Raw genomic sequence first — 13,732 nt, forward strand, 5'->3', positions numbered from 1 at the left:
CCCTATGAATTTCTACCTTGTTTTGTCAAATTTGATTACCTAACTTACATTCCAAAGTAAGGAAAACAAAGTAAGGGGAACTAAACAACCCCCCTGACTACTGGGCAGTTAAAGATACTCCGGGATTACCTTCAACTCTGCATGGGCCAGCAAGCTCCATGTCGCCAAACTGATTCAGAGAGAACATGAAGATTCCTAAAATGGCGTCTAGTAGCTCTGCTATGCTATTCTGTTTGTATAGGTCAGCTTTACTATCAGAGACACTTTTCATTGCGACTTTGTGAGTTGTAGGGAGGGGGCTCTTTAGATAGCAGTGGAGGGGGCTTTTGTCTGTGGTGGGTTTAGTTCTCCTTTTAAAATAAGTTAATGTAAAATTGATGAGAGTCCTATTCTGAGCACTTTTGCAAGTTACTTTCCATGTGCTTCTGGTTAGGAAAAACATTAGAAACCTCAGATAAACTTTCTCACATATTTCCTAACCAGAAGAACATCAGACCAGCAGGTGGTGCTGTTGTAACAAAATTCATTCATATTAACAGTACTTTAACCCTAATATATTGGAATTTAAAAAATATAATGTAAATTGCGAAAAACGCTTAGAATCATTCCTATTTTAAAGGTTTACTTATCTTTTAGGGTGAAGACACACAGGGCGGTTAGTTGCTGCGACTTTTTGAAAAGTCGCAGGCGACTAATCCGCACAACAAAATTGCGTTGCCGATTTGCCACAGTGACGCAATTATACTGTATGGGTGAAAAGTCACCTTGATTAGTCTCCCCAACTTGATTAATTAAAAGTCGTGGCGACTAATCGCCCCGTGTGTTGCAGAGAACTGATCTCAATTGTTGCATAGCTGTAATTATGTGGTTTTTAGTGAAATTCATTCTTTTTGCTTAAAAAAATGTTTACTTTTTTCCCGTCCTGCCGCAGCTAAAGCGTGTCCGAGAAACAGAGAGCCAGCTAAAGCCTCTCGTGGAGAAGAATAAAAGAATGTCCAAAAAGAATGAGGACACACTACAAACAATACAGAGGATGGAAGAGAAGATCAAATCTCTGTCCCGGGAGAATGCAGAGATGGTAAGGGAATGATTTACGTGCCCTTAGGCAATAAGTGAAAGCACTAGCACACTATTTGCAGATTAATGAGGTTCTATAATAAAGGGTGCAAAGCTTGCTACTGGGCTAAACACTTTTAGCATCCAATAGGAAGGAAGCATTTACTGGTTACTGCACCTGGGCAAACTGACTGGCTTCTATTACATATAGGGGTTAGAACTTAAAGCAGTTGCACCTAGATTGTGGAGCTAGCCACCCTGGGGTTGGGGCTTGGAACAGTGGCAGTGTGGGCTTGGTTTGTAGGTTGGGAAGGGAAATTTGGCAGAATGATGATTTGCTGTCCTAGATACAATTTAAAAGCCAGTTTGAAGGTCAATTCTGGTGATATTTGGGGAGAATAAAATGTTTTCTTATTGATTAGTTTGTTTAATAAATGTTTTAAAGGTAATGGACTGCCCAGTTGATGATCCTGTGCTTGCTCACATAGCATGAAGCTTCAGGCAGTTGATGCCCCAGATATTCCTTTTACACTGTTGGGCTTTTCGTAGTTGGCACTCCCTTTGTTTACAGATTACACATGTGTGTCGTCATAAACCCATAACAAACATACTTTACTGTTTTGAAGGTTGCACATAGTGACATGTATGGACTTAAGCGTGTTTATTCTTTCGCCTTTAACTCATTTTTACTTTACAGCCCTGTGCCTTGTGCCACATCTGTGTTCCATCAATTCCTTTATGCCTATTATGCTTAATAATCAGACCTTTTTTTGTACCAGTAGTGATGAGTAGTTGCAATTTATCACAATAGCAGATAACACTGGTATTTTCCTTGCCAGCACTTTTGGGAGCAGAATGTCTACCCATGATAGTGTCTCTTTAGGAAGTCTACAGAGGCAGTCCATTACACAGAATTGGTAGTTAGGGATAGGGAATATTTTGTCTGGAAATATAAAAGGGGTTTGCTTTAACCTTAAAACCTCTGTTTCAGGTAGATTTTTAATGCAAGTGTGTGCTAAGTTCTCTAGCAGTGTCATGGATGTCCCTAAAATTAGGTACAGCAACGCATCTCTGCTCCCATCAACAGAAAGGTGCTTGATGAAGGGGCTTGTCCCTGAAATGTTTGCTGGATCTCACTGATATGAATAAAAAGACGTGAGGTTTTTGTGCAAGAAGCATTGATGTGGAGTGTGCCTTCCTTTCTGTTGTTTACAGAGGGTGCTCATTTTTGCAGCTGAGCAAACATTGTGCATCTCCTTATAGGCAAAAAGATATATTTTTTTTTTATTTTGGACATTTTAATAAGACATCTCTGCTCCCATGCCTGTCCATGTCCTTTTCTCTCCCACAGAAAGAGAAGACATCGGCCCAGATCTCGCTGAAGCGCCATGCCTCACTGGATGATCTGAGCACTGCGCAAGAACAAGAAATCGAATTCCTCCGCTTACAAGTGATGGAGCAGCAGCAAGTTATTGATGACATTACAGTGGTAATACATTCATCTTCCTGTTGGCCTCTGCATGTCTTCTAGGCAAAGGAAGAGCTGTCTGGGGTGAGATGCTTCCATGTTCCTGAAGCAGATTGACAGGGGAGATACAAGCCAAGGGCATGAAGGTTGGCTGTTGAGGGTTCTTGCATTTCCAGAGATGCTTGATCCTGTAGATTCCACAAGCACCTTGTAACCCTTGCAGTACGTGTCATGTATGGGTGCTATTTGCACAGTACATAACATTAATCACTGTGTAAATGAATTGGGTGCTATGGTAGATACTAATGAGGACAACCAGGAGTGACACACCAAGGAGAAGATATTCAGAGCGACTCTGAGTATCTGTTATCCCGCTAGTGATAAAATAAGCACAGAATGCAGGGACAAGGAATAATTGTAGTTAGCCCTGTCTCCCCAAGTGGACAAATTTATATTGCCATGCCTATATTTACCAAAAATTCCTAACTGGCACATTTATTCTGAACTTTTCATAGCATTATTAAAACCAAGCACCACTTATATAGTCAAACACCATCACCAGCATTTAGCATTGTGGGATAATGCCTTTAAAAACAAATCAAGAAAGACAGGCGCATTTTCCTTATTGTAATGTAAAATGTGTTGTTTTATGTTTTTGTTTGTATGAAAATTAATAAAATACACCTTTCAAAAAAAAAAAGAGCAAATCCAAAACTTCAAAGATGGTCTGTGTGTAGTAGTGGAGCTACAAATACTTTCATTGCCAAAAAGATGATTCTCCTTTACGCGTAGGGCTGCATAGGAGGACTATGATGTGACTATATCCCACCAGTCAACATAGAGAGGCTGGAATTACTTATTAGGTGGTGGATATGGAAAGGAATCATCTCTTTGGCACCCGATACATTTATAGTTTCACTACTACCCAAAGCACCATGTCGGTTGCTAGGTGATGGTGCTTGGTAGTTTTAATTTGCTAACTAGACACTTTCAGTTAACTTAGTCATGGCCACCCGAACTGGTCCACTTGGTGAGAGAGGGGTAACTATAATATACCTGATGCCTCCATTTTGTGATTATTTTGGTTCTTGGATGCTTGTGGTTGGGATGGCTGATAAATAGGTAACTAAAGCATGTGTTATTAAAACAATTGCCATACATTTTCAGATATTATTGTTATACAGGTTTGTACAATTTTAAGGACATGTGGCCAAGGAACCATTGTCACAAATGTTCTCCTACAGTGGAAATCCTTTGCTCGGTTGAAAAGGCAGGTTGAAAGTATGGCTTAAATGATAATATCAGATTGGATGTAGGCAGTCTGAAGGTAACAACTGATCAATAGCAAAGGATGATACTCCTGATTACTTGTAGGTTGGCATATTTAAATGCATGTTCATTCCACTAACTGATCCTGGCAGTGATCTTTGTGTTAATGATTCAAACTTCTATATACTGAGTAATTGGTCTTAGGACCATTCATCTGTGCATGTATGGCTGCCTTGTATAGTTCCCAGTTGAGCCTGTGTCTATATTCGCCTATACTTTACACATTATGTTAATGTTTTTATCTTTCTGTCTCTTAAGGAGAAAGAGCGAATGTTGCGTTGCAAAAGGCCGAAGAGAAAGAGCTTGAAGCCTCCAAGGGTTAGTTTGTGTTTTAGTCTTGTTGTTATCCTTGTGCAGCTCTTATAAGATAAACGCAGCCACTTTGTAGTTGGTGCGAAAGTAGTTTCATTCCTTAGGTGTTACTGTTCCTTTAGGGCTCTGGCACATGGGGAGATTAGTCACGGGCGACTAATCTCCCCGAAATGCCATCCCACCGGCGAAAATGTAAATCGCCGGTGGGATGGCATATGCAGCGGCGTGATTTCAGTGAAATCGCGGAAGTTGCGGTGGGATGGCATTTCGGGGAGATTAGTCACCCGCGAACAGGGAAATTTGTTGCGGGCGACTAATCTCCCCGTGTGCCAGAGCCCTAAAGGAACAGTAAAACCTAAAAATCAAGGAGAATCAAAGTAGTTAATATATAATGTACTATTTCCCTGCACTGGTAAGGCAGATTGCACCCATGAGGCAGATTGTCAGCCTATGTATAAGCGTGTATGCTTAAAAAAATTTTCTAACTGTGCCTGCACCCAGAAACATTGAATCCGCCCAGGTGCAGGCACACGTAGCTCATATCAGCCAGCAAATGCCAAGCCGTGCATTAGCTGGTGGATTTTGGCTGCGTGTGCACAACTAGAAGATTTTTTTTAAGCATATGGGTGCTTACAGTGGTGTGAAAAACTATTTGCCCCCTTCCTGATTTCTTATTCTTTTGCATGTTTGTCACACTTAAATGTTTCTGCTCATCAAAAACTGTTAACTATTAGTCAAAGATAACATAATTGAACACAAAATGCAGTTTTTAAATGAAGGTTTACGTTATTAAGGGAGAAAAAAAACTCCAAATCTACATGGCCCTGTGTGAAAAAGTGATTGCCCCCCTTGTTAAAAAATAACTTAACTGTGGTTTATCACACCTGAGTTCAATTTGTGTAGTCACCCCCAGGCCTGATTACTGCCACACCTGTTTCAATCAAGAAATCACTTAAATAGGAGCTACCTGACACAGAGAAGTAGACCAAAAGCACCTCAAAAGCTAGACATCATGCCAAGATCCAAAGAAATTGCGGAACAAATGAGAACAAAAGTAATTGAGATCTATCAGTCTGGTAAAGGTTATAAAGCCATTTCTAAAGCTTTGGGACTCCAGCGAACCACAGTGAGAGCCATTATCCACAAATGGCAAAAACATGGAACAGTGGTGAACCTTCCCAGGAATGGCCGGCCGTCCAAAATTACCCCAAGAGCGCAGAGACAACTCATCCGAGAGGCCACAAAAGACCCCAGGACAACATCTAAAGAACTGCAGGCCTCACTTGCCTCAATTAAGGTCAGTGTTCACGACTCCACCATAAGAAAGAGACTGGGCAAAAACGGCCTGCATGGCAGATTTCCAAGGCGCAAACCACTTTTAAGCAAAAAGAACATTAAGGCTCATCTCAATTTTGCTAAAAAACATCTCAATGATTTCCAAGACTTTTGGGAAAATACCTTGTGGACCGACGAGACAAAAGTTGAACTTTTTGGAAGGTGCGTGTCCCGTTACATCTGGCGTAAAAGTAACACAGCATTTCAGAAAAAGAACATCATACCAACAGTAAAATATGGTGGTGGTAGTGTGATGGTCTGGGGTTGTTTTGCTGCTTCAGGACCTGGAAGGCTTGCTGTGATAGATGGAACCATGAATTCTACTGTCTACCAAAAAATCCTGAAGGAGAATGTCCGGCCATCTGTTCGTCAACTCAAGCTGAAGCGATCTTGGGTGCTGCAGCAGGACAATGACCCAAAACACACCAGCAAATCCACCTCTGAATGGCTGAAGAAAAACAAAATGAAGACTTTGGAGTGGCCTAGTCAAAGTCCTGACCTGAATCCTATTGAGATGTTGTGGCATGACCTTAAAAAGGCGGTTCATGCTAGAAAACCCTCAAATAAAGCTGAATTACAACAATTCTGCAAAGATGAGTGGGCCAAAATTCCTCCAGAGCGCTGTAAAAGACTCGTTGCAAGTTATCGCAAACGTTTGATTGCAGTTATTGCTGCTAAGGGTGGCCCAACCAGTTATTAGGTTCAGGGGGCAATTACTTTTTCACACAGGGCCATGTAGGTTTGGATTTTTTTTTCTCCCTAAATAATAAAAACCCTCATTTAAAAACTGCATTTTGTGTTTACTTGTGTTATCTTTGACTAATAGTTAAATGTGTTTGATAAGCAGAAACATTTTGTGTGACAAACATACAAAAGAATAAGAAATCAGGAAGGGGGCAAATAATTTTTCACACCACTGTATATGCAGGCTGACAAATCCGACTGCAGGACAGCACGCCTTGATTTTTTTTGGTGTTACTGTTCCTTTAACATATATTTACAGAGCTTGTAATGCCATGGGGCAGCTGTGACAGTTAGGTTAATGCCTTGTGGGGCTTATCCACAGGCCGAGAATGCGCCCCTATGCTTTGAAAATCTGGTTGTTGTGCCTGCATCCTGAAGCATTGCTTGGGCCCAGGTACAGAACACTAAGCAGAATTTGGCACAAAACATGCACAATCATCCCATTTTTGAAGCGCAGGGCATGTGGCATTAGCTTAAGGAGACATTTCTGTATTTAGATTGATATTCACCTCCTTCTTGCATGTTTTTTTGCTTTTAATTTGTCATACCCCATTTTCTGCTTATTTTGGCATCACCCATTCCTTGGAAAATGAAGCAGTGAGCCACTAGAGGGATGTAGTTGCACACATTTGAATGGATGGAAGTGTATTGTTGTTTGTGTAAAGCCACTAGTGTACATTGCACTGTATTTTTTTTACAATGTATGACTTGCATACACCAAAAAAACAACAGTGGGTCTGTCAACTTTGCTGTCAGCATCTATTGTATGTTTTGAGATGCTACAGCTTCAGGGCAGCAGTTTTATGTCCCTGGACTAATATTCCCTGTTAATCATGAAGCCTAGCAACCACATCTTTGGTACAATAATCCCCTACTGGCAGGCTAAAGTGGACTGGGGAAGGATAGACCATTTTCTGCTTTTGTGCAGTATTTGGATCAGATAGGGGCTTTTCTTGGCAGGCTGCACTGTGACACACATGGATGCCTTACAAACAAGGCTCCTGAATGGGCAACAACTAAACAGAGATTTCTTCTTTAATCCTCTTCCACCGTAATCCCCCCTTCTGTGGGTTTTCCCTGCTACTTATTCCACCTATGTGTATTTCGAACATATTTTCTTTAAGCTTTTTTGTAACCCCCTTTTATGAAAAGTCTTATTTGTCCTGGTCTAATTAGAAGTCTTAGAGGATACCCCTGTTTCTCCTATGTTGATCTATAATGTACCTTACCTAATAGCAAAAGCCTGCCATAAATACCAAGGCCTGCATTATATTGTATACATTTTTGGGTGATGTACCTTTGGCAACGATTTTCACCTACCCCACCCCATGGAGCTTTGCTAATACAGTTAATCCATGTGCTGCCCAGCAGTTAATATTTATTGCATTATGTTTTAAAATGCATATGTTCAATTGTTTTTATGTTGCCACCTAGTGACCAAAGGCATATATTACAAGGTGTTACTTTTTCATCTGTAAACTCCTAATTTTGTAAACTGCAAATTATAGAAAAAAAATATACTTACATTTTTAAGAATGGTTTGTGGACACTGGTCCATCTTACCAGAACGAGAGTCATGAACCAAGGGTTCCACCAACTTTCTGCTGCTTTAAACAAAGCCTTTTATCCACAAGTTAGAAAAGACACAAATAATTTAATGGTATTTGTTTGTGCAAGAAAATATATATATATTTCTCGGTCGTCCCTTAGGCAGCACAGGCACTAGTGGGTTAATGCACTCTTCCCTTTAGGAGGCAGGATAGCAAAAGTAAAAAGGGCTAGGTTTCATCCCCAGCCTATCCCTCCCTCTTCCCTGCATTAACCCCTCCTCCAACAGTTTTTTGCTATCCTGCTTCCTGGAGGTAGGAGGCTTGGGAGCTCTGCTCCCTTCATTTTAGTTTTATTTATTCATTTCCTTTTTAATTTTTGTTTTTTCATTACTGCTTTATTTAATTTTATTTTTTCCTGAACCAGACACCTAAATGGTGCAGCACCTGGCCGGTACACCACTGCCCACCACGGCATGCTGTTGCGCTGCCAGGGGCTTCCCCACTCAGAGGGGCGCATACGGCATGCTCCTGCGCTGCCTAATTGCACAGGTAGGGACAAGAAGGGCATGCTATCGCGCTGCTCATGTCCCACCTTACATGGGGTTATGGACCCTGGATTCACTACAGCCGCAGCGCTGTCTGATCCAACCCAAGCCGAAGGCAAAACCCAAGCACGGCAACAGAAACCCCCCAGGGTACCTTACTATACCGCCTATACGGCGATGTTTGCCTCTACCGTTCCCGGCCAGTTTCGCGCCGTTTTTTCAAACGCAGCGCTACTGGCTTCGCGCCCAAACGCGCCACCCGGAAGTCCCGGCTCTCTGCACACCGCGTACTTCCGGTAAGGCGCAGACAGCGCGGAACACAAGCGGCGGGTCCTAAATACCGGAGAGTCCCCCCCTTTCTCGCTGCGGGAAGCTCCACAAGGGCACTGTTAGTCCCCAAACGCCACAGGTACTGCTAGCACAGTTCCCTTCTTACTCTGTCTCTGTGATAATCTTGTATTAACTATACACACTCTGACTTAATTGGCCTAACATGGCTTCTGAGGCAGGCAACTCCCCCAGGCCAGACACGGTGGACACACCACGGGTCTCAGAACCAGCCCAGGGCACTGGAAAGCGTCAATACAAACGCTCAAAACCCAGGGAACACAACCCAGAAAGTAAGAGGAGCAGACCCTCTCCACAACACACAGAGACCCCATCAGAGATACCGGATTGGTTTAAGCCTTTTCAGACTACATTGTTGGGTATCTCCACCTCACTTGAAAAACTCTCTACAATACAACACAGTCACCAGAGTACTTCATCAGACAAAGTCCCTACCACCGACCCACCACCCAGCACGGTGGTAGGCCCGGCACAACCAGAAACAGAAGGTTATACCTCTGAGGAAGATAACTTAGCACTCAGTAGCTCAGAGGAGTTAGATCAGGCCGCACACTCAGCCGATCGAACCCATAGACCCCAATCAGAGGCAATCAATGTCTTACTCACTGACATGTTTCAGACTCTGGGCATACAGGAGGAAGTTAAAGAGCAAAAGACATTAGACAAACTCTTTGGCTCAACCCTCCGACACCAAAAACATTTTCCAGTACACGAGACAGTACAGGAGCTCATTACAAAAGAATGGAAAACTCCAGACCGTAGATTAACGAAGGATAAGAGAATTGATACTCTGTACCCTTTTGACAAAACACACAAGGACTTGTGGGACAACACCCCCAAGGTGGACGCACCTGTAGCTAGACTAGCTAAACGCACCACCATTCCACTAGAGGACGGAACGTCCTTTAAAGACCCCATGGACAGGAAGGCGGAAAGCTTGCTCAAGAATATTTTCTCTTCAGCCAACTCTGCCTTCAAACCTACAGTAGCCTCAGCGTGTGTGTCACGCACGGCAGTCTTGTGGCTCGAGGAGGCTCTGACAGCAGTCAATGACGAATCCTTCGACATGCATGGGCTCCTATCCAAGATCCTTAATGCGGTTCATTTCCTTTGCGACTCCTCCATGGACACACTGCAACTCTTAGCTAAAACATCGGCTATGTCCATCGGAGCTAGACGCGCCCTTTGGATGAAAACCTGGAGCGCCGACCCAGCTTCAAAGAAAAACCTAGTAGCTCTGCCATTCACAGGGGTTTCTCTATTCGGCCCAGAACTAGACTCAATCATCAACAAGATCACTGGGGGAAAGAGTAATTTCCTTCCCCAGGACAAGAAGACACGCCCAGGGGGACCGCAACCCAAACGGTCCTTTCGCCCGTCCAACTATACCAGGCGCTCCCCCCAAAGCTCAAGGCCACAGAACACATATTCGGGCCCTACGAAGAGCTACCGCCCCAACAGGAAACCAGCCTGGAACACACAGAGGCGCCCATTCAAGGGAACCCCAGATAAATCCCAGGACGCATGAAGGACAAGCCCCCCCTGGTATACAGGAGGCGGTAGGGGGCCGCCTCTTACTCTTCAGGGAGACATGGCTATCTACAACATCAGACAAATGGGTCCACCAACTCGTTTCTTCGGGTTACAAGATCCAATTCCACCACACACCCCCCTGCAAGTTTTTAGAATCAAACATGCCACCCACACCTCTCAAAAGACTCGCGCTCAAACAAGCCATAAACACCATGCTGACGTCCAGGGCGATCATACCAGTCCCAGCACCAGAAAGAAAAACAGGTTTCTACTCCAACCTCTTTCTCGTACCAAAAAAGGATGGCTCATTCCGACCGGTACTCGACCTGAAGGCCTTAAACAAATTCCTGTTTGTGCCGTCTTTCAAAATGGAGTCCCATCGGTCAGTCATAGCCAACGTCCAGCAGGGGGACTTCTTTACTTCCATCGATCTAAGGGACGCTTATTTACACATCCCTATCTACAAGGACCATCAAAAATATCTACGATTTGCGTTCCTAGGAAGCCACTTCCAATTCCAGGCTCTCCCCTTCGGTCTGGCTACAGCCCCACGCATCTTCACAAAGGTGATGGCAGCCCTGGTGGCTTACATGCGACAACAAGGACTATACGTACTTCCCTACCTAGACGACCTCCTACTACGGGCCCCGTCCCACACTCAAGCACTCGCTGGAACCGCCACATGCGTTCGCATCTTAGAAACACACGGGTGGCAAATACATCGCAAGAAAAGTACACTCTGTCCGACACAGTCCATTATCTTTCTAGGTGTCCTCTTCGACTCCACCCAACACAAAGTATCTCTCACAACAGAAAAACAGACATGTCTCTCGACCGCAGCGCAACAAGCCATGTCCGCCACGGCCCTCACCGCGAGGACCTGCATGCGTCTCCTAGGCCTGATGACCTCAACCATAGAGGTAGTGCCGTTCGCCCAATTTCATATGCGCCCCCTACAACTGGAATTTCTCAGACAATGGTCAAGGCTTCACCACGACCTCAGAAGCCCAATACACTTGTCCCACTCCACAAGACAATCCTTACGTTGGTGGCTTCAACCCAACAAACTTCTAATGGGCAGAACCTGCTCATTCGCCAGCTGGGCCGTCATCACAACAGACGCCAGTTTACTCGGCTGGGGCGGCGTTTTCAGCCACAGGACAGTACAGGGGAAATGGGCTACAGAAGAGAAAAAGCTACATATCAAGCTACTAGAGCTCCGAGCGGTGTACCTATCCATCACTCACTGGGAACATCTCCTACACGGACGCCCAATCAAGGTCCAATCGGACAACGCCACCACAGTGGCCTATATAAATCATCAGGGGGGCACAAAGAGCCGCGCGGCCTGGAAGGAAGTCTCCAGACTACTTCAGTGGGCAGAAGACAATCACTGCCACCTCACAGCAGTGTACATCCCAGGCCACCTCAACTGGGAGGCGGACTTCCTCAGCCGCAACTTCATAGACCCAGGAGAATGGTCCCTAAACACAACAGTGTTCAGGCAACTCACGCGGCGATGGGGGACACCACAGGTAGACCTTATGGCCTCCCGGTTCAACCATCAGGTTCCTCACTACTGCACCAGATACCGAGACCCGCAGGCATTTGCGATCGACGCAATGACCACTCCGTGGACCTTCAACTTGGTGTACATATTTCCACCCATACCCATGATTCATCCGGTCCTACGCAGACTCCTTCAGTTCCAGACCACAGCCATAGTTCTCACCCCGTTCTGGCCAAGAAGACCGTGGTTCTCCGAGCTCCAGACACTAGCAATAGCACCACCATGGAGACTGCCCATGAGACCGGACCTCTTACACCAGGGCGAACTTCACCACCCTGGGCTGGAAAACCTAGCGCTCACGGCGTGGCTATTGAGACCTCCATCTGGTCAAAAAAGGGTTTCTCCACCAAAGTGACCTCCACTCTCATGAAAGCTCGCAGACCAGTCACCGTAAAATCCTATCACCGAGTCTGGAACACATTTCTCACCTGGTGCACAGATGCACAACGCAGTACATCCAGATGTCATATTCCCACAATACTGGAATTCCTCCAGAACGGTCTTGACAAGGGCTTGGGGGTCAACTCCTTAAAAGTACAAGTGTCCGCCCTCTCACTACTTTTTCAACACCAACTAGCTATGCATCCAGATGTCCGGACGTTCCTGCAGGCGGCAGCACACATCAAACCCCCATACAAAAGTCCACTACCCCCATGGGACTTAAATCTAGTACTCCGTACTCTCCAGAGCACACCGTTCGAACCGTTGGCCACAATTGACCTAAAGCTGCTCACATGGAAGGTAGCGTTCTTGGTAGCAATATCTTCAGCCAGAAGAATCTCAGAATTAGGTGCCCTATCCCATAAACCTCCATACTGTATTTTCCACGAGGACAAAGTTGTACTTCGAACCCCTCCCACATTCATACCGAAGGTCAATTCAGCTTTTCACCTGAACCAGGAGATCGTCCTACCTTCGCTCTGCCCTAAGCCATCGTCACCACAAGAACGGCTTCTCCACAATCTGGACGTGGTGAGGGCATTAAAGTTTTACATCCACAGGACAACTGATTGGCGCAAGTCTGACTCACTATTCGTCCTATATGGCTCCCAACACAAGGGCGCTAAGGCTTCCAAAGCATCCATCGCTCGTTGGATCAAAAGCCTAATTACCGCGGCCTACCGGGAAAGGGGCTTACCTATCCCATTCAAAACGTCCGCACACACTACCAGAGCCCTCAGCACCTCATGGGCATTGGCTAACGCCGCATCAGCGGAGCAGATTTGCAAAGCGGCTACGTGGTCCTCCATACACACGTTCACAAAATTCTACAAGTTTCAAGTTTTTTCTTCAGCGGAGGCAGCCTTCGGCCGCAAAGTACTCCAGTCAGCGGTGCAGCAGTAACGCCCGCCTCCAGTTGCCATGTTAGAGCACCCTCAACTTATTAGTTATATTAATACTTCTCGTTTTTCTCTGTTAATACTCATGTTCTTAAAAGTATCCCACCCTTTCTCTTAGCTTTGGGACGAACCCACTAGTGCCTTTGCTGCCTAAGGGACGACCGAGAAAAGAGGATTTGTTTACTCACCGATAAAGCCTTTTCTCGGAGTCCCGTCACGGCAGCACAGGGAGTCCCACCCTTCTAATTCCTTCATCAGCTGTGCTAGCCGTAACTGTTGGAGGAGGGGTTAATGCAGGGAAGAGGGAGGGATAGGCTGGGGATGAAACCTAGCCCTTTTTACTTTTGCTATCCTGCCTCCTAAAGGGAAGAGTGCATTAACCCACTAGTGCCTGTGCTGCCGTGACGGGACTCCGAGAAAAGGCTTTATCGGTGAGTAAACAAATCCTCTTATAATATATATATAGGAAAAAGGGGCTCAAGGACTGCTATCAAGAATTCTAATCCGTACCAGATGAATTGATGAGGTCCGGGTGTATATACCCCGAACCTAGCACAGTGCAACATACATCCGAAAGCCCAAACATCAGAAAAGTAATTTAA

At 45.0% G+C, this 13,732-nt stretch overlaps 1 protein-coding gene across 9 annotated transcripts in view; it reads left to right on the top strand.

Annotated features, from left to right (window-relative positions):
* The window catches only part of jakmip1 (janus kinase and microtubule interacting protein 1), an 89,161-nt gene that overhangs the window by 37,102 nt on the left and 38,327 nt on the right, over positions 1-13,732 (top strand). For all 9 annotated transcript variants that reach the window (XM_012955890.2, XM_031895258.1, XM_018090813.2 and 6 more), the window contains 3 exon segments: positions 932-1,078; positions 2,408-2,545; positions 4,112-4,171. In XM_012955890.2, coding sequence (XP_012811344.1) covers positions 932-1,078; positions 2,408-2,545; positions 4,112-4,171 — 345 coding nt within the window.

Source organism: Xenopus tropicalis, chromosome 1, assembly GCF_000004195.4.
Source record: "Xenopus tropicalis strain Nigerian chromosome 1, UCB_Xtro_10.0, whole genome shotgun sequence".
Taxonomy (NCBI): Eukaryota; Metazoa; Chordata; class Amphibia; order Anura; family Pipidae; genus Xenopus; species Xenopus tropicalis.